This window comes from Euleptes europaea, chromosome 8 (assembly GCF_029931775.1).
Source record: "Euleptes europaea isolate rEulEur1 chromosome 8, rEulEur1.hap1, whole genome shotgun sequence".
Taxonomy (NCBI): Eukaryota; Metazoa; Chordata; class Lepidosauria; order Squamata; family Sphaerodactylidae; genus Euleptes; species Euleptes europaea.
Window position 1 is genome coordinate 24,546,423 of NC_079319.1, and position 22,234 is coordinate 24,568,656.

At 43.8% G+C, this 22,234-nt stretch overlaps 1 protein-coding gene across 1 annotated transcript in view; it reads left to right on the top strand.

Moving 5' to 3' along the window:
- Positions 1-5,371: 5,371 nt before the first annotated feature.
- YWHAZ (tyrosine 3-monooxygenase/tryptophan 5-monooxygenase activation protein zeta) overlaps positions 5,372-22,234 on the top strand; it is a 31,028-nt gene continuing 14,165 nt past the window's right edge. The window contains exons 1-2 of the mRNA XM_056854250.1: positions 5,372-5,516; positions 8,127-8,430. Of these exons, the coding sequence (XP_056710228.1) occupies positions 8,137-8,430 (294 nt within the window). The 5' untranslated portion in view covers positions 5,372-5,516; positions 8,127-8,136. The remainder of the gene's footprint in view (positions 5,517-8,126; positions 8,431-22,234) is intronic.

Here is a 22,234-nt window from a genome sequence, read left to right on the forward strand (position 1 = left end):
TAATACAGAAGCAAGTTTATTTATATTTACATAATTAATTTAATGTAGCACATGTTCTGTTTCTACATGCACCACAGTAAAATAGACAAACAAGTTACACAATACATGGTCAATATCAATGTACTAAAATAACAGGAAACCCGAAAAACATTTATCCATGTAAATTACTTTTGGTTGTAGAAAGACCCTTTGCAGTGGCCCAACAAGATAAGATGCTGGTTATCTGTCAATCTTTATTTAAAAACAGCCACTGGGGAGGGCTAGTCTGAACTGGGGGCAATGGCAGGGGGGCAGGAGGATTAAATCCTTTCCTTTCATATCGCTTCCCTGACAGAAATCCAGTCTCTCTCCAAACTGCTGATAACACAAGTAGGAGAAAAGGTGAGTTGCTTGGCTTTCCCAACCCCCACTACAGGGGTCATAACTGTTGCACCTAAGTACTTTAAAAGTATGAGTAAAATGCAACCTCCTTGCCTTTTCTGGTTTGCTTCCTTACTGAAATATGTCTAGACCATTTTCTTCACTCAATGAATGTAGATCCATTTTGGAAAAGGGGAACAGGCACAAAATTCAAATGTCACCTTTGCATTTTGCCCACATTATGGTGGTCTTAATTGCTTGCCATTACATGGACCAATTTCATCAGGTTGCAGCATGAATCCTCATATTTCTAAATGCTGTAAACTCTTTGGTTGCCGTGACTTACTATACCCATTTAGGGAGGTGAAAGGACACCTGGACTACATTTGATTGTTTCTAAATATGACTGCTGTTCAAGATCTGTGTTATAAGTTTAATGATGCCCATTGTGTGCATTATCATTGAACAAAGTCAGAAAGCATTTATTGCTGACACAATGTGGGGGTATTTGAGCTACCGGCACAGGATCCTCCCCATAAGTCAGTCAAGTCCAATGTTGATGTTTATGTTACTTTGTCTGACAGGGCTTACTAACCTTTTCTTTAATAAGAGCTACTTCCGAGTAATGAAAAATATCCCAAGCTACTGGCATGTTACCAAGTGTTCTTCTGCCCCAGAAACAGAATATGGACGAGCAAAAGCACCAGAAATGAAGATATCATCTAAGCAGCACAGAGTAAAATTCTGCATTCGCAGCAGCAACAGAGCATTCACTCTGCAGGGGCCCACATTTGCTTACCTTAGCCCCCTCAGGCAGTTATTCTACCTCCCCCAGAGGGCTTTTCCCTTAAAATCAGTAGGTGGAGCCTACAGAGATATGTCAATTACCTATTTGTTTTTAAAAGTTTGGGGAAGCTAGGGCCAGGAGAATGGAACTGATGTTGGCAGACTTGCAAAAATCTGTACCTTCCCATTCACACTGCACACACACACACACACACACACTTTGCTCTTCCCCCAAAAATCATATCAAACTGGGTTTGGCAAAGACTGGAGAAAAATAGGGGGTAATCAGTATAATAAACTGTTATGGGGTGACATATGTGGATTTTTTAACCTTCACTGGACAAACATTTTTTTCCTTCTAATCTGAAGTACTGCACACTGGAACAGAAAAAAATAGATTTCCAATGTGTGTATATGAGATTGACATGCCAAGGTGATAGAACTTCTCCATAATTTTCTCATTTTTCCATATACTGAAAATGCCCAGTCTACTGGTAAAGGAAATTATCAGTTGGTTTGGTATATCACTGAGCTTATGACCTTGTTTGTAAAAAAGAAGCTGATATTGTGAGAAACTGACAAAGTGATTGTGCCATTAATTTTCAATAAACGGCCCATAAACATTAATATTCACCTCAGCAAGCAGTACTTGCAATACACTTTTAATCTGACAACATTCTCAAATTGCCCATGATGGTGCTTCTTTGCTTAGCCGTTTCCCGCCTAATCTTCTTCACAACCTGAATCACAGGTGGTACATGTTTACTTTAATCTTCTCTGCAGGCTTGTCATACCACCTTGCCAACACCTTTCTCATAAATCAATAGGCATTCTCTTTTGAAAGTTTCAACTTAATCACTAGAAAATGTGAGAAAATTCTTTTATGCAGCCTGCTGATATTTATACTTCGTGGGCCTTCATCCCCAGCAAAGTGTGTGATCTCTGCTTTCTATGTTTCAGTCAGGTCCACCATTTTGAATGCTGTGAGCAAAGTCCATTCATTATTTTCATAAGACACGACATATACATTATTTATTCAGCAAAAGCTCCTCTTTCACATAACTTAACTGTGTCACTATTTCAAGCTAAGTCACTTCCTTGAACTTGTTGTGAGCATTTTGTTTGATTTTTCATTGCCAGAGGTATTTTGTCTCCAGAACTCATCTTTTTGTTTAAAACATTTATATCCCACTTTTCCAGCCAGGCAGCTCCTATTGTTTGAGTGTACATTGTCTTGACTATGTTGAAAGCTATAATTTTAACAGTGCAATCCTAAACAGAGTTATGCCCTTGTAAGTTCATTGAGGTCATATCTCATAGAATGGTGTGACTCTGCTTATGACTGCACTGGAAACTTAATATTTGCATACACAAAAATACATTTCTTATTGTGCATGGGTCTGACAATTCTCACAATGGTGTGCTGATGTTTACTTCCTCTTCTCCCTAAGTTGGGTTGGGTTGTACAATATATATATATTGTACTGTTTAATTTTCTGGTGAATAAATGTTAATTTCCATACCATCATGGCTTTGTAAAAGTTGATGGGTAACAGATTAATATTTCTGAAATATCTGACTGGTAACAGTACAGCTTTACATTCTCTCTCTTAATATAAATTGAGACAATGGACCTTAACACAGGGCCAGTGTCTATATACAATTTGTTTCTCACACTGCCATCCCTCAAAGCAAATTCACTGACTAGCTTGAAGCATTTTGGTGCCTTCAGCATTATTGCCTTTAGTTTCAGAAGATTATGACACCAAAAAAGCAATGTGAACAAGAGACATTAACAGCATGTCTTTTAAATATTTGCTTAAACACTAAAAGACAACCCATTAATAATGTTTTAAAAGAATGCATAAAGTATTATTTAAACGTGGATTCAATCAATAAAAGAAGCCATGACCTTCAGTTAGCAAGGCCTGAGCAAGGCTGTTAATGATAGGACATTTTGGAGGTAATTAATTCATTGGGTTGCCATAAGGCGGAAACAACATGAGGGCATGTAACACAGAGAAACATATTTTCATGTTCACAAGCTGATTCCTTGACCTCAAAAATCACAGAAACACCAATTTTTTGCCACCGAGTCACAGCTGATTTATGGCGACCCCCCATAGGGTTTTCAAGACAAGAGACTTTGGAGGTGGTTTGCCATTGCCTGCCTCCTTATCACGACCTTGGTTTTCCTTGGAGGACACCCATCCAAATACTAGCCAGGGTTAGGGATGAGAGTGTGTGACCTGCCCAAGGTCAGCCAGCAAGCTTCCATGGTGCAAGTGGGGATTTGGGCCAGGTCCTAGTCTGACACCTTAGCTACTGCACCACGATGGCTCTCAGCAACACCATAAAGATATGGAAAGGTTTAAATAAGAATGAAAACAGGCAACAGGCCATATTGCAATCTGTGGATTTTCAAAAAGATATGGAAATTGAGTGTAAAAGAACCTGGGGCCAGGTTATCTGAAGGACCACCTGATCCCCCGTCATCCTGGAAACAAAATAAGACTATTAAACACTGTTAATTAAAATCCAGCATTGAAAACACTGAGCATCTTAACATGAATTTAACATTTTCCATGCTAGAAGCACACTATAAAAATGGCCTTAAAAGATCAACCCCTTAATTAAAACCCTGGGTAAACCGAACTGTTTGGATCTGGCGCCTAAGCACCAAGCGGAAGGGCATCCCACAGGCAATATACCACTACCGAAAAACCCTGTGTACACCACCTGCCTCACATCTTTAGGCCAGGATCCAGCAGGACCCTCCAGGGGCAGTGCAATCCCTGGCTGTTTTATAAACCACCTTGGAAACAGAGGTGGAAAAGCCAAGTGTAAACCTTAATTCATTTGTTTACTTGACCATCCACCTTTCTGGTTGAGACCTAAGGGGAATTACAGAGCTAGCAAACCAATCCAATAAAGACCAGACATACAATGAAAGTGGATCACACAATGAAAGAACCATGAAATAAAAGCAGTAGAATATAATCCACTGAAGAACAGTTGGTTTTTATATGCATTCTTTCTCTACCACTTACAGTGCATTCCTAAGGAGTGTTACTCCAGTCTAAGCCCACTGAAATGAATGATCTTAGACTGGAGTAATTCTTAGGAATGCACTGTTCAGGAAGAATCAAACCAGTTTACAATCACCTTCCCTTCCCCTCCCCACAACAGACACCCCGTGAGGTAGGTGGGGCTGAGACAGCTCTAAGAGAGCTGTGACTAGCCCAAGGTCACCCAACAGTTGGCTTCATGTGTAGGAGAGGGGAAACCAACATGGTTCACCAGATTAACGTGTGGATGAGTGGGGAATCAAACCCAGTTCTCCAGATTATAGAGTCCACTTCTCCAAACCACCGCTCATAACCACTCCACGGTGGCTCTCCACTGGATTTCATGCCTAACATTCTCACGAGTAAAACTACCACCTCTTCCAACCCTAGTGGGCCTTCCTAACACAAGTTGGGGGCCCCTCCTTCTCAAAAATATCACTTCTAGCACCCTCATCTGAAGGACTTGAAACGAGGCAGCCTGGGAACTTCCTCCGTGGCCTTGAATGACTGAGACTTGGCTCGAGGCCTTAGAGGGCTGGAACCTGGAGAGAGGATATTGGAACTGTGCTCGTGGGGCTGAGGGGCGCCGGGTCGTGTTCCTCTCGCTTGCTGGTTAGGCTGAGGAAGGGGGGGGTGGGGTGGAACTACAGTTCTTCACCTACGGGAAAAGGTACAAGGCGAGGCAGAAGGAGGGAACCGTTGAGCGCCCCCACCCTTATGCGGGACCTGGGGCGGAAGCGTCGGGGCGGCGCGCAGCCCCTCCCTTCCAACCGCCTTGCAGCCGGCCGTGGCTGTGGAGAGCGAGCGCGAGGCGCGCCTCTCCCGCATGCGCGAGACAACACGCTCTGCAGTAGTGGGCGGGCAGGGTTCTGTGCGCGCGCTCCCCTAGTCGGAAGCGAGGGAAACAGTGGGACTAGGCGTGTCCAAAGGGGGGCGCGCGCGCCATACGGCACGAGCGCCCGGAGCGCGCTGGCCCCTGCCGTGCTTCGCCTGCGGCGGTTGGTGCAGCCGTAGCCTTGGTGGGTCCGACAGGGACGGGAGGAGCAGGAGGAGGAGGAGGGGGGATGGGCGGGAGAGACGGGGAGGAGTGTAGGCGCAGGCGCGCGCCCGGGCTCGGTTGCCATGGCGCCGTTTGACGTCACGGGCTCTGTGTTGCCCGTGCGTTGCGACGCGGTGATTGGCGGAGACCCCGTGTGTGGCGCTTGGGTGAGCCAGAGCGAGGCTGCAGCGGAGCGAGCCGCGATATAGGCACAGTCCGCGCCGGTCCCCCGCCTAGAGACACTCGTACCGTCCACCCTGCAGGTAACGGCCTCCTGCTGCTGGCCCGCGTTTCCTGTCCGGGGGGGGGGGGAGCTCCGCGGGCTGGGGCGCCTTTGAAAGGGGGGCGGCGGCGGCGGCCAGAGGTTGAAAGGGGAAGAAGGAGCGGCGGCGTCGGCGTCGAAGCGGTTGCTCGCCGCCCTCCCCCTCCCTTCCGAGGGCAGCACAAGGGCGGCTCCCAGCCCCGCGCTGGACGAGGCGGCCTGGCGGGAAGCGCCATTCATTTCCCTCGCCGCGGCCGGGGGGGGGGAGGGGGCTCAATTTCCCTTCTCGCCCCCCTCCGGCACACGCAGGTGCGGCCGGCCCCACCTGCACCGCCCGCTCCCGCGCTCGCTGTGTGGAAGGGGGAGGTCGGCGTGAGGGGAGGGGGAGGGAGGAAGCGGGGGGGGGCGAGGTGGGCAAGGCGGAGGGGGGAGAGAGAGAGAGACCGACCGACCTTTCTCTTCCTCCGGCAGGTGAAGCGCCGGGGCGGCGCCCCTTGTGCCGCGGGCGGGGTGGGGAGCGCCGCGGGGGCCGATTCTCGCGGTGAGGGAAGGAAGATGGAGGTGGTGGGGGGGGCGAGGAGGAGGAGGAAGAGAGCGAAGGTTCCTCTTAAAAAGGCGACGCTACCTGTGCGGCAGACATGATGTGGGGGGGGGAGGAGGAGGAGGAAGTGCAACCACCGACCTTCAACTTCTCCCCCAACCCCCCCCCGGTGCTTCTCCCCCCCCCCCAACAGTCAGAATTCGCCCTCCAAATAGATCTCCAAGGGAAGCAGGCGGTGGCGGCGGCTGTGGAGGAGGGCTTAAAAGGAGCGCTGCCATGTGAGGGTGGGAGGGAGGAGCGCCATGTTGGGCAGGAGGGTGGCTTTTTCTTTTCCCCCCCTCCTTCCCTTCCCCCCCCCGCTTTCCGCCTCGCTCGGCGGCGGCCTCTCGGCCTCGCCCGGCTGGCGGGAGGCGGCCGCGGGGCCTTTCTGGGTGTGGCTTCCCGCCGGGGAGCGGCGCCGGCGAACCGGTGCGAGCCGCCGCCAACGCCGCATTGGGGGGTGGGGATCGGAGGGGGGGAGGGGGCGGGGATCGGAGGGGGGGGAGGGGGAGGGGGCGGCCGCCTTAAAGCACCGGCAGCCCTCCCTGTGCGGCGGGGGTGGGGAAGGAGGAGGAGAGGGGCGCCGCGACCCGAGGCTCCCTTAGGGCGGTGACGGCGCCGCAGGGCAAGGCAGGTGGGCGGGTGTGCCTCCTCTCTCTCTCTCTCTCTCTCTCTCTCCCCCCCCCCCCCGCTGCGAGGCGCCTCCGCCCGGCCTTCCCCTTTTTTCTTCGGTTCTGTGTCGGGGCGGAGATGCTGCATCCTCCTCCCGGGGCGGAGGTGAAGGAAAAAAAGGGGGGGCCGGCTTAACGCGCGCAGAAGTGGGCTGGGCTCCGACACGGATCCGCCATGACAAAGAGCCCAGACGAGGCGCTTCGTGTCTCGGGAGCCGGGCGGTTGCGGCGCTGGGAGGGGCGACGGCGAGGGAGAGTCTGGCCCGGGCTGGCCTTTTTCTCTCCACCCTGCTTTTCCTTCTCTCGCCCACACGTTATCGGCTTCACGCTCGTACCCGGCCGCCCCCCCCCCCCCCGCTCCTTCTCTCTGCCCAGCCATCTTTGCAGCCGTGCCAGCTGCGGCAACACACCCGTGGCTGCCTGTGCCAGAGTGCAGCAGCAGCAGCACCATTTTATACCATCAAGTCGCAGTTTTCTACTGTACGGGAAGACGGTTCTCCTGGATTGCACACAAGTCGCCCTCCGCTCAGGGAAAAGAAAAAACCCAAGACCCTCCCTGCAGGCCTACAGATGTTTCCCCTTGCAAATCTGATGGCATTAAATCACTAAGCAATTATAGCTTCAATTTTGCAATGTGGGCTCTTCCCAGATGTGTATTGCATTATTGATGAGGAATCACTGAAGCTGTAGCTGCTTTTTAAAATGCTTCCTGGTCTTTGCATAGCCAGGGTGAAGGGCCCTATGAAGCAGATTTAATGCAACTGGTTTGAAAATTGCACCTTGGCTCTTAACTAATGTCAATTTCTGTTGAAATTGGTGAGACTTACACCTTCACCTTAACACATGTTCTTTGCAGTAAGCCTTACTGATTCAGTTACGAAGCAGTTCAATCATTTGGTTTCAAACCTAGTGCAATCTGATACAGATGAATGTTTCTGAGCGCACTATGTTAGACAAGAGAACATGAAGTTTTTGAAAGAGAAAGGGGTGACTTGTGGTAACACAATACGCTTTTCTGAAACAAATTTTAAAGGTTGTGAAATTTCCAGAATGCCTTGAATTCTTAAAACAGCCATTTCCTAATCATTAGTCACTTGAAATAAAGGACTGAGAAGAAGAGCCCAAGAAAAGATAGTTGACTTATTGTGGTCCAAGTCCATGACAGATGTAGAAACAAAGGTTTCAGTCCTGCACAAACCTTGGGATAAGTCTTACTAAAATTAGTGGCCTTCGCTCCCAGGTAAATGAGTGCAAGGTTCCTGCAAAAAAGTGTACCTCCATACCTTGCTGACAGACAAATTGAATTAGAAACACTTAGGACAGATATCTAAGTAATATCTTACTATTTTTCATTCTCTAGATAAAACAGCATGGATAAAAACGAGCTGGTGCAGAAAGCCAAACTGGCTGAGCAGGCTGAAAGATATGATGACATGGCAGCCTGCATGAAGTCTGTGACTGAGCAAGGAGCAGAATTGTCCAACGAGGAGAGGAATCTTCTCTCTGTCGCTTACAAAAATGTTGTAGGAGCACGTAGGTCATCTTGGAGGGTTGTCTCGAGTATTGAACAAAAGACGGAAGGTGCTGAGAAAAAACAGCAGATGGCTCGAGAATACAGAGAGAAAATTGAGACTGAACTAAGAGACATCTGCAATGATGTGCTGGTGAGAATTGAGTAACTTATTTCATTTTATTAATCAGGGATACACAAGTGTTGAATCGTTGACACGTTGCGATAATCAAATAGGTGTCCATACAAAATACATCTAAATCTATTGCTCAGTCGTCTTTGGAAAATGAAATTACGGGCTGATCTCTCAAACCTTTTACCTGTATCTCTTATCTGTGTAGCAGAAATTTTCTATCTAGACACATTTATATCTTTTTTTTTTAACTTTTATATTCTGTGTTCCCATTAATTTGTTGCAAGAGGTCTTTTATGGCCAGTTAGCAATTGGAAGGAACAAAAAACAAAACCTCCAGCTTAATCTTCTTTTGCTATCTGCATACTGTAGATTCTAGAGGGTGCTGGCATGTACTTTGTGAGGTTGTAGTTTTCACTATAGAAAGCAGGCCCCTCCCTGGATAAGATGATGTAATGTTAACTATGACTCACCCATGCAGAACATGCTGGGAGAGGGAGGAGAGGAGGTAGCACTGCCAGGGGCTAACGTTAAGCAAAAGTTGCTGTGGCTTGAAACTGCTAAAGTAAGCACTCCTGGTAGTTCTACTATAACTTTGCAATATATTTTTTGATTAATCAAATCACACTTAAAAGAAAACCTGGTAATGTAAACTCCTCCCCCCTTTAAATCATTTTAATTTGTTACCCTATTGATGCACCAGTTAACTTATAGCTAGTTTTTTCTGTTCTTGGATGATATAGCCTATTAGAAATAATGGCTGTATTTCAGCAAGAACTTTAAATACCAGTCCTTTTTGATGCTTTTGGTCAAATGATACTAGCTTAATGACCTTGTCCTTTTGTGTGTGTGTGTGTGTAAAGTGCCATCAAGTCGCAGTCAACTTATGGCGATCCCTTATGGGGTTTTCAAGGCAAGAGACTAACAGAGGTGGTTTGCCAGTGCCTTCCTCTGCACAGCAACCCTGGTATTCCTTGGTGGTCTCCCAGTCAAATACTAACCAGGGCTGACCCTTCTTAGCTTCTGAGATCTGACGAGATCAGGCTAGCCTGAGCCATCCAGGTCAGGGCCCTTTTTTGTATAGAGCTGTACAAATACCTGCTTAGATATCTTAAACTCATTTGATTTGAGCACTGAACGTGTTCATATGAAGGACCTTAAACACTGATGAGCAGATGCTTCAGTTCACACTAGCAAGCTGCTGTGGCATTGTGGTTGAGAAATTTGTGGGGGGGGGGCACGTATTAAGAAATTTGTTGTAGACTGTTGCTTCTTTATGCCTTTGTGTCCAGCTCAACTTTCTCAGGTTTTTCCCTTGACACCATGGTATCCCCAAGTGGAGCATTCCTTTTACCCTTATACAAGTGAAGTTTCCTAAGCATTTCACTTACATGGAAGAAGATAAGGAGATCAGGGGTATTCAAGGCTTCCCCTAACAGCCTTATCAATCAAAGCCTGTTTACTTGTTCCCTTAATTGCCAGGAGAGGAGTGGGAAGTCTCCAATCCACTGACCTCTTTTCCATCCATTGCTGACACCATTACATCATTTACTCTTCGAAACCTTGCGTTTAATCCTGTTTCTCTAGGCAGATTCAGAGCTAGATAAGGAATGGCTCTCCCCTGCTCTAAGTTTGTGTGCGTGATTGCTTTTTGTGGTATAGAAGGGGAGGTCTGCAACCCCTCCCCCTTTCACTGTAGCAGCGAAGGGGCAAGTGCATCACTTTCTGCATAAGAGAATAACAGAAATTCACTAATAATTGAAGGAAGTAAACATCTGAAATAGAAGGCACCATTGAAGTGCAGGAGAAACCGGGCCTGGTGATTTGGTTGGTTTATTCCACTACTGGTCATAGTAGATTGGATATTGCTCCCAGGTTTACGGACACTGTATTCCTTCAGACCATACTGGTTGACAAGTTCAGTCACTGCAGTCATACAGACACAGTAGCTGCATGCAGCATAAGGTGCTGATTCATATTATTGGAGCCTCCACGCAATTTCAGTACAAGTACAGATTTTGCTGAAATCATCCTGAAGTGGCAGCGTTGGTAGGGGGGTGTTGGGTGAAGATAGGGTATACTGATCTAGACCATCATGGTAAACAGATAAATTTCCTGGCCACACGCATAATAACAGTTTACACACATTAGTTAGTAATTAAATAGGAAGAATACTATCAAGGAACATAATCCAAAACCTGTATCCTAACTGTTTGCATACTTTTGTACTACAGCATGATATCTTCTTAGGTTTATGGACCTCGCAAAATGGCTGGGTTTTTTTTGTTGTTGGTTTGTTTTTTGCTGTCTACATGCACTTGGATTGACACTTCGGCAACATGGACACAATCCAGTGTAGAGCTAATGTGTCTTGGCCTTTTTGATATTAGCGGACTTAAGGATGTTTTAACTTTTTGCTGGACTTTGACCTGAGTGTGTAAACTTTCCAAAAGATAAAAGCTGGTGGTTATTAGGAGAACAGTATCCAAAGATGGCTTTCCATCTGTGTGTGGATACATTTTCACATTATCCTTTCTGCTGCATATTTGCGTTTTGCTGTCCACAGTTGGTGACGATTCCCTGGTCACCCGAAAAAAGAATTTTAGCAAACTTGGTAGGGATCTGCCCTTTTTCTGCTGGTGGAACTCTGAGGTATACTAGCAGAAGATGACTTCTGGATTTAACCCAGTATTTGCATCTTATGGATAAAGCATCCATATTTTTGATCTTAAATATTCATAATTTACTACAATATATTTATCACCATGTTATATGATAATACTGCTTTGGGTCAAGAGGCACACATTTTCCCCCCATGACTCTTACATAGAAAAGCATGCTTAAACTCTGAATGGAGTTTTAAGGGCTTGTTGTTCAGGTTTCATTTTAGATCATTTCTAGAGACATTGAACTTTTAAAAATAAGATTAGATTATCATTTTTGTTGGCAGAAAATAGTTGCAGTTTCTGGCCTTGTGAGAACAAGCCATTTACCATTCAAAACAGGGAGTGTAAAATCTACCAGGAAATCAAGGCTTTTGGTCTTCAATTTTAAAAGTGTTTCCTTTTGGTAGTTGGATGTTGTGATCAATCAAAGATTTGATTAGGTATTTTGATAGGAATTGGGGGGATTTTTGGGCAGTTCTTCTATATCAGTCTAGTTACTCATGGAAACTTTACAAAGCAGACAGATCACATGGAGAGATCATTCTCTGGTTCCTGCATCACATAAAGTAGAATCATGGGAAATCCTAGGTGACGACTTAGTGCTAGCGTTCCTGTTCGGAGATGCATGCTCACTCTTGTACTCACTAACAGATAAAATGAAATGATAAACTACTGCCTATGTAACAGCAGTCTTGATATATCATGGAACTTGTCTATAGTCAGTCATACCAGCTTAAAACAAGTGTTACCTATTCTTCCAAATACAGTTGTTAATTTAAATTAATGTAATTTTGCATGATGTAGCCTTTTGAACCATTCCAAAAATTAGAGTAGGATTCTGGGCATTTGTATCAATACATGGTACTTCTGGGTACCAGTTTCAAAAAGGTGTGGCTTTTTTCCCCCAAAGAAAGTCAAGTTTTTACTACTAGTTGGTAGTATTTGTTAAAATATGCTGGAAAGCTTCTAATGCTTCCATTTAGGTGGAAACACAGTAGGCAAGATGAGAAATTTGTTCAGGTGGACTTCAGATCTGCCTATATTTTCAGGCCCAGCTTAGGCTTTTGGCCACTTGGGATTTACGATATTAACAGACTTGGATCCAGACTATCTTTTCCACTCACCTGCACCACTTCTGTCAGCGGAACAGAAAGTATCTGCCTCCCCTCCGCATCCCAGTGATCTGCCCCAAATGCTGCTGCTTTTGAACGGGGACCACAAGGAACAGCATGAGGGTGAAATCGGGTCTGCAGCAGGATGTGGGAATCGTTGGAAATTGCCTGAATGATACAATTAATATAGATCTAACCCTATGTTCTTGCTCCTTATAAATTATGAATCTTAAAGGGATAGAGTTTAACTATATTTGGGCTATCCGTGTAGGGTAGCTCTTTGATTGTAAATGTGTTTTACTCATATATTAGTGCCATTCAAGTTGTAGACTTACCTGCAGACAAATTGATTAAGTTTAAATACTAAAGTATTAGTATGTTCATACAACTAGTAGTGGTATTTCTATTATTCACGGTCTTTGCCTTAAGTCATATCAGTTGCTCTGTGTTCTCTACATAAACTGTGTTGAAATATGTAAAATTAGTGCTTGGTTGGTTTGTGTGTGGGTGTGTGTGTGTGCCAGTGCTCATATAAGGTTGTGCCTATTTCCACCAATTCTCCCCTCAGGACTTGGGAGAGCCCTGAAAAAAAGGTGCCGGTACTCAATATGGGTGAGTACCATCACAAAAAAAGCTTTGCTTATAATAGTGGTCTAGGAAGGACTAGACAACATAATAGAGAAAATACAGAAGGACAAAGCATGGTTTCTTAACTACACTGTGTACACAATTTTTAAACTTTGCAAATAGACCGGGTTGCCATAAGTCACCTGTGACTTGACAGCAAAAGAAAAAGAAAAAAAAGAGTGCAGTTACAGAAGACAGGCCTGAGAGACAAGCTAGCCAAGATGCTAGTAGATCTGTGAATTTTTTCTCCCATGTGTTCAAGGTTGGGGGTGGAATTCAGGCCAGGGCTATGTGAAGGGTTTCATTCTGATCCCTGCTCGATTTTCCTACCTCAGAGGTCTTCCCACACACCACTTTTTGCCTATGTTACCTGGTTGCCCAACAGAGCAAATAGGAGATGGGGGTGAGGACATGTTTGAGGTTTAAAAGCCCACGCTGCTCCTGCTTATTGATCTAAACCACTCTGGTGATCAGTCTACAGATATGGTGTCTCATTTTTCCTTTTGCTGAAAAAATGTCTTCAATATTGAGATTAAATTCATTAATGTTGCTTTGCCAAACCATCATATTGGTATAGACATTCAGCATTATTTGCTTCATTTATATATTCTTACATTGTTCTCGTCTCCATTTTATCCTCACAACAACCTTGTGAGGAAGGTTAGGCTTGGTGTGTGTTGATTGGTTTGATGGGCTACTGATGTTGATGTTGTTCAGACAATATATCACAGATCACTTGAACTAGTGAGATGTGTTCTTTAAACTAGATATGGTTACTTGCTTAAGTGTCCTTTTCTAATATTTGTCCCATGCTAGCTTGGTGTAGTGGTTAAGAGCGGTGGTTTGGAGTGGTGGAGTCTGATCTGGTGAACTGGGTTGGTTTCCCCACTCCTACACATGAAGCCAGTTGGGTGACCTTGGGTTAGTCACAGCTCTCTCAGCCCCACCTACCTCACAGGGTGTCTGTTGTGGGGAGGGGAAAGAAAAGTGATTGTAAGCCGGTTTGATTCTTCCTTAAGTGGTAGAGGAAGTTGGCATATAAAGCCCAGCTCTTCTTCATGCTGTGAGACAGATTAGCAAGTATCTAAATGTATGGTCCACAGAATAGTCAGAATAGACTGACTGCTGAATTATAACTAATAATGAAGCTCAAGACTATACATTCTCCTGGACTTAATAGAGACCTGAGATTGATGCCTCATTACTATTGCTGCTTTTTCCACGCCTACTACCCCTCTGCATATCACAACTAATCCAATCACGCCCGCTAATGTCATTTACCTGCTATTGACATTTACATGCTATTGCCATTGGGTGTCTGAATTCACTCTTCTCTATTTAAGGATAGATCGACTCACAGTCTAGCTGTATCTGAAGAAGTGAGCTGTGACTCAAGAAATGTAGGGGCATCCCATTCCATGGAGAAAATAAAACAATGTAAAATAGGGGAAATTCCCCCTTACAAAACAGCAAAACTGCGCCACCAAAAAAAGGTGGAGTACCCATGCTGCCAGGGGTACTAGAGGGCGTTCCCAGGGCAAAAGGGGTTAGGATGCTGTCTAAAGGTCGATCCGCCCCCTGGAACACCCCTCTCCCCCCATGTCAGCAAGGGCTCCCATTTCTGGGATTTTGCTCCCGGCATGGCTGTGCCAGCCCTGCACAGTGGTGTGGCTTACCGATGCCAGCATGAATGCCCTTTGTGTGTGTAAAGTGCAATCAAGTCGCAGCCGACTTATGGCAACCCCTTTTGGGGTTTTCATGGCAAGAGACTAACAGAGGTGGTTTGCCAGTGCCTTCCTCTGCACAGCAATCCTGGTATTCCTTGGTGGTCTCCCATCCAAATACTAACCAGGACTGATTCTGCTTAGCTTCTGAGATCTAATGAGATCAGGCTAGCCTGGGCCATCTAGGTCAGGGCATGAATGCCCTTTATCCCAGGATAAATGGGCACTTAAATCAGCGTGGGGTCATGCCAGCGTAGGATCATGCCAGATTCGCGGGGGGCCCCCCCATTTCAGGATTGTGCTCTTAGTCTTTTAAGGTGCTACTGGACTCTTACTCTTTTCTACCAGGTCAGAATAGTCAGCTTTAAGTAGTGTTTCAAGAATCAAGTGTTTCTATTTTCTTTCAGTATACAAAAGAATAACAAATAATGATTGTTAAAAGTTTTAGAAAAAAAGCTGTGTTATTTTGATGTATTTGGGAGGAGTGATAACCTTTAAGGAACAATGGTTCTTGTAGGTTGTCCGGGCTGTGTAACCGTGGTCTTGGTATTTTCTTTCCTGACGTTTCGCCCGCAGCTGTGGCAGGCATCTTCAGAGGAGTAACACTGAAGGACAAGTTCATGCATTTTATGAACTTTAAGGAACAAGTTCATGCATTTTTATCCTTGGCTTACTACAGTTAATGAGCAATTGATCTCTTTGGGACAAGTGAAGTGTTCTAATTTGTCAGAAGGGACAAAGAACATTAACACTGCAATTCACTTTCAATAGTATAATTACTGAAATCCCCAGATAATGTCTATTAATGCATTGTTAGCCTCTGCATATGGAAAACCTGAACGCTTAAAAAGGTTGGCTAAAAATTTCAGGCAGATTCTTTCAATTTAACAGATCAGTTGAAGATTGTGAAGAAACCTTACAGGAAGCAGCTTGCTGGAAAAATCTGTTTCAGTCACCTGCAAAATTATACCTTAAGCGGGGGGGACGGACACCTCCAAAGTCATATCTGCTAGATCTGAACTACTTCCTAAAGTCAAGGATGTAATTTGATAATCTAGGTTATTTTCTAAATTGACAGAAGTATGTATTTTATGATTAGGCAGCATGTTACGTTTCTCCTTCCTAATATTTTGGTAAGAAAAGATCTGGCCACTGTGGTGCGTAACCTGGTTACCGCAGTGTGCTGTATGTGGGGTTGCTCTTGAAAAGTGTTCAGAAAGTTTATTTGATGCAGAATGCTGGAGTGGGTCATAGATACCATATCACTCCAGTCTTAGCCTACCATATCACTGCAGTCTTAGCCTATCTACACTGGCTCCCAGTCTTTTCTGGCACAATTCAAGGTGCTGGGTGTTGACCTTTAAAGCTCTGAATAGTTTGGGGCCAACATACCTGAAAGACTTTGAGATTAACTGACCACTGCCATCATATTCTGAGGCCCTGCTTCAAGTGCCCCCACCTTCTGAGATTAGGCAGGTGGCAACCCAGGAGATGGTCTTCTTGGTTAGGCACCTATGGCCATCTTCTGCCAGTGAGTGAAGACTTTTTGTTTTCATTTGGATTCCCTCAGTGATACTTCCTTCCTGCCCATTGTTTTAATTGTTTTTGTTTTTGGTGGGTATTTTAGATCTGGTTTTAAATCATTTTAATGATTTGTTTTTGTTAATTTTAATGGGTTTTAAGATCTGAATAAATGTAGAATAAATCACTATTAGTTGAGGGGATAAAATGGTGCTGGGAAGGAGGAAACGATGCTGTTACAAATAAACCTGTGACTGAGAAGTTCTTCAGAGTGGAATGAAAAGCTAGTTTAGGACAAAGCTGAGAGAGTCCATGTTAGCTAGAATGGAAGCTCAAGGACAGCTTTAGAATACCAATGGAAAGATCCGGGACAGCTTTAGAACACCAGCAAATGAAATAGAGGTGCTAAGGTAATAATGCAGGAGAGTGCCTCCTGCTGCCATTATTTTTGGTAATACACTGTCAATGGAAATGTGATAATGGCACATAGCTCTGTCATTACATCAGTGTGATTTTTAGGATATGGCCTGTAATATGTGTTTGGGCTTCATATTGGGTTTCATATTGTGTTCTCTCATAGTGTAAGCATCATTATAAATGGAAAGTACATTAGGAGAAATAGATTGGCTTTTATTTGTATGCTAAAAGCAGAAGGCAATTGTGTAAGTAGGCAAGCTTAGCTCAACAGGAGAAAGCTAGTAAGAATCAAGTCCTGTTCTTTTAAAGCTGGGTTTAGAAAAGCTTCAAGTTTTCAGCTTGACTTCTGCATTAATAAAGTGCATTATAGAACAGGGGTCAACAGCCTTTCATAACTGAAGAGCCACATTGTGATGAAACAAGTGATCAACAAAGAGCCTGTATAAAAGAGCCTGTTTGCATATTTGAGAATATACAACTTAACACTGGATGTTGAGAGTCGTTTATTATGAAGTTTCCCATATGAGCTCTGAATAATTAATTAATATACAGGAGCACCCAGCACAATTATTTTGGTGCACTGGCATAAACCTGCACATGGCTCACACTTGGATTATTGGCAGCTGTTCACCTCTGTCATTTCCCTTTCACTAAGGGAAATCATCTCATAGAAGCTCTTTGGTCCCATAATAATCTTTGCTTCCCATTCCCTTCACATTCTGATTAGTATAGCATTCTACCTACATCTCCAATATAAAAAAGCCTTCAGATATTTCATCTTCTTTTTTAAAGAGCCATAGGTTGCAAACCTCTGTCATTAGGGTTTGTCAACTCCAGCTTGGAAAATCCCTGGAGATTTGAGGTTGGCATTTGGGGAAAGGGAGAGAGCAGGGCTATGATGCCACAGAATCCACCCACTAAAGCAGCCCTTTTCTCCATGGGAACTGACCTCTCTAGTCTGGAGATTTATAAGTCTAGGAGGATCTCTGGGCCCCACCTGGAAGTTGGCAACCCTGACTGTTATGGAAGAGTCATGTGCTAAAGTCACAAGTGAGGAGATTGGATGCAGTATGGCTTATTTAACAACTGTGAACAAATTGCTGACAGTCTTTTGATTGTTCACGGGAAAGTGGCCCATCAGTTGAATCAACCATAAGAGTGCACATGTTCTTATCTGCGCTCAAGAAAATCATCTAACTTGGGGCAATAAATATGCAGTCAGTGGGATTTCCAGCATAGAGTAGGCCCTTCATTTAACAATGTTCTTCCATGTCTTTAAGGTACCAGGAGAGGTTGGTCAGATCTTAATATTTTGAATTTTAATTATTTAACAGTGTAAAAATAGGTTCAAAAATATTGCCAGAAATGCTTTGTATCTGAATAAAATAGTAAGGTTGGAGCCTGTTGTCTTTTCTACTGGCGAGAGGTTATAACCACCCAAAAGGTGCTGGGGATTGATTGTAGGACCCACATGGAAAAAGCCACATGGGACAGAGAATGCAGTGAGGATGGGAATTTGCTAAGATGAATGGAAAAGTACATAGGATATTACTCTTTAGTTACCTGACACTAGTCTTCAAAGAAAGGTTTTATACATTTTCTCTGTAAGGGAGTTTCCTTTTTGTAATACTTGTCAAAGTTGGCTGTAGAGAGTAGATGCTAATACAGAGGGGGCATTGTTCTAGCACTGTTGACTTCACCTTAACAAGGAGGCATGCCAGTATCATCTGCTTGCTCTCTTTCCTGGTTCTCCCTAAATCTGCCAGGTATGGAGGAGCTCAGGATGTGTATGTCTGTACCCCCCATAAGCTGCTTCACTCCTGCACATGTCTCCCACTGTTACTTTGGATGTTGACGGGAGACACACAGGTTAAGGGTCTCTGTGTTCAATTGTTAAGTTTTGCTCTTAAAATGTAGTTCTTGTGACTGGTAAGAAAAATTGGAACGCGAATAAGAAATTATTTAAGTACATTAGGAGCAGGAAACCAGCTAGGGAAGCAGTGGGACCATAGGATAACAATGGGAATAAAGGAACACTAAGGGAGGATAAAGCAATTGCTGAGAAACTAAATGAATTCTTCTCATTCATCTGTCTCCACTGTTGAAGATATAGGGCAGATACCTTTTCCAGAACAGATGTTTTGGGGAGGGGAGAATGAGGAACTGGGGCAAATTATGGTAACAAGGCAGGAAGTTCTAGAATGTCTAGACAAACTGCAAACTAACAAGTCACCGGGACCAGATGGTATTCATCCTAGAGTTTTTCAAGAACTCAAATGGGAAATTGCTGAATTTCTAACAGTGATATGTAATGTCCCTAAGATCAGCCTCTGTACCAGAGGACTAGAGAATGGCCAATGTAACACCCATTTATTAAAAAAAAAAAAAAAGGTTCCGGGGGGACCCAGGAAATTACAGGCCAGTTAGCTTAACATCTGTTCCAGGTAAATTGATGGAAAGCATTATTAAAGATAGCCTTGTCAAGCATATAGAAGGGCAAGCCCTGCTGAGCAAAAACTACCATGGTTTCTACAAAGGTAGCTCCTGTCTCACTAACCTTTTAGAGTTTTTTGAAAGTGTCAGTAAGCATGTGGACAGAAAGGACCCTATGGGCATTGTGTATTTAGATTTCCAAAAGGCTTTTGACAAAGTTCCCCACCAAAGACTGCTAAGCAAACTACATAGACATGGGATAAGAAGACAAGTCCTCATATGGATTGAGTGTGGCTGAAAAATAGCAAAAGAAAAATAGAGAGTAGGAATCAATGGAGGGATGTGAGCAGTGGGGTCCCTCAGGGATCTGTGTTGGGATCGGTGCTTTTCAACCTGTTAATCAGTGACCTGGAGCTGGGAGTGAGCAGTAAGGTGGCCAAGTTTGCAGATGACACCAAATTATTTAGGGTGGTTAAAACAAAATCAGACTGTGAAGGGCTCCAAAAGGATCTCTCCAAACTGGAGGAATGGGCAATAAAATGGCAAATGATATTCAGTGTGAGTAAGTGTAAAGTGATGCACATTGGGGTAAAAAATGCCAACCACATATACACTGATGGGATCTGTGCTGGCAGTGACAGACCAAAAATGAGATATCAGGGTGATAGTGGATAGTTTGATGAAGATGTCAACCTAGTGTGCGGCTGCTGTGAAAAAGGCAAATTCCATGCTGGCCATAATTAGACAAGGAATAGAGAATAAAACTGCTATCATACTGCCCTTGTACAAATCTATGGTGAGACCACACTTGGAATACTGTGTACAGTTCTGGTCACCACACCTAAAAGATATTGCAGAACTTGAAGGTGCAGAAAAGAGCAACCAAAATGATCAGGGGGATAGTGCAACTGCCCTATGAGGAGCTGTTAAAACGCTTAGGACTCTTTAGCTTGGAAAGAAGACTGTTAAGGGGAGACACCATAGAGGTCTGTAAAATTATGTATGGTATGGAGAGAGTGGACAGGGAGAAGCTTTTCTCCCTCATAATACTAGAACACAGGGACATCTGCTGAAGCTGGAAGGTGAGAGATTCAAAACAGATAAAAGGAAATATTTCTTCACACAACACATTGTCAAATTGTGGAATTCCCTGCCCCACGATGTGGTGATGGCTGCCAACTTGCAAGGCTTTAAGAGGGGAGTGGACATGTTCATGGAGGATAGGGTTATCAATGGCTACTAGTCAAAATGAATACTAGTCATGCTGCATACCTATTCTCTCTAGTATCAGAGGAGCATGCCCATTATATTAGGTACTGTGGAACACAGGCAGGATGCTGCTGCAAGCACCTTGTTTTTGTGGTCTTTCTAGAGGCACCTGGTTGGCCACTGTGTGAACAGACAGGCTGGACTTGATGGACCTGGGTCTGATCCACCAGGGCTTTTCTTATGTACTTATGAATGTGGTGTTCTTTGATTGTAGATTGGAGTGCTGTCCACAGGTAGTAAGTGCTGATCCACCATTGTAGAGGCATATTGTTGGACATACATATTTCATAAATTCTGGTTCTGTAATTAGGCAAATCCTACAGAACCTATTGCAGTGAATAAAGGTTTCAGAAGGAAGTCTGCAGAAGCCTGTGTGTGTGTTCTCTAATCCATTTTAAAGAGCCTGTGCATAGTTTGACAGAATGTGAGGTGCCAGTTAGTATTCATTATCTCCTCCCTATTCAGTTTTAGTCCAGATTCCATCATGGCTCCTTATGTCTTTCACTTGTCCATGTTTTACTGTGTAAACCCTGTTGTATCATTCACTATGTTCTCATTCTGCCTAAACACTTCTTTATTGTGCTAGGCTTGAGTTTCAAAAAATCAGTATAGCCAAGGCCACATCATTTTACCCTTGTGTAATTAATGGATATAATGAGCTTTCCAAAGCCTTTGGGGGGACCCCTAGTTCTTTGCATAGTACTGAGGAGTTGATGTGGTATTCTGCATATTGTACTACTCAGCTTCACTTGCTGAAAAATTGTCTACTTTTGCTGTTGCTAGGGTGGATAATCAGTGATTTTTTTCAAAAAGGACGTTTTATGTAAGTCAGATTTTTAAAAAATAAAATGCATTTTGAGGAAAATACCTATCTAGGTTTCTATTTAAGGTACATTATATTCCAAAGCTTATTCATCATGAAATGAGAACTAGTTTTTAATTATGTAGCATGAGGCTGTATATTCATTTTTGGTAAATAAATTCCATTAACCCATTCACAATGTCAAGCTCTTCCAGAGGTTTCTGTAAGATTATTTTGGGCAGTTTTTCTGTCTAGAAAATATTATCACAAATGCTTGATTTTGCAGTTCTCAAAACAGAATTTGTGTCTGTAGATATTATGCTCTTCTTCACAGCAAAAATGTTATAAAAAAAACATACAGTTGAGAAAAAGACCTTAATCCCATTGTTCCTTTGCAAATCTATGTACACAGAATCAACCCTTTACCTCTTAAGTGCTAAGATTCAAGAAGTTCAATGAATAGAAGATTGTTTGGAGTGGAATAGATCTGCACAAGGAGCTAAGTGTGAGAATGGAGAGGCAGATAGTAAAAATGAAAGTGAAACCTTTAGAACAGAATACTCCACAAGTCTTTATATAGAAAATCATGATTTAAATCTAGTCTTACTGACTAGTGATTTAAATCAGATCTACCCTGGCTGTTGCACTTAATTGTTTGGTGCAAGTTGGTCAAAGCTGTGCTACGTGTACTTTAAATTCATTTGCTGTTTTTCTATAGGTGTGCTTTTCAAATTATTTTATGCTCTGTGAGGGTTATTTTCCTAATCTGTGCTGTTCAAATAGTTGAAGCTTTTCTTTGATGTCACATATTGCAAGAGGTCTCCTCACTGTTGATGTGGGCATCTTTTTTTGTGAGAGTTTTTTGTAGAAGAGGATGAGAGTGTGAAAGCTAGTCTACTTTTTCATCCAGGCAGTGTTAGAACACCACCAGGATAGCTTATATAGGTTATCAGTTGGAAGGAGCACTTTTTAAAGATCCTGGCAGGTCTTCACAAGCCCCACTCTATGTATGTGCATCTTCAGAGGGGCAGTGGGTAGCAACCAGAGACAGGGGTTTTCAGGTAATGACACCTCATTTGTGGGGTGCCTGCCCCCTTGAGGCTCACCTGGCACCTACATGGATTTTGTTTAGGCATCAGGCCAGAGTGTTTCTGTTTACCCTGGCTTTTAATTGTTTGATTTTTTTAAAAACATGTTTGTAGCCTGTAGACTGTTTAAAGCTATCTGTGGTTGGCTTTTATGATTTATGTTTTT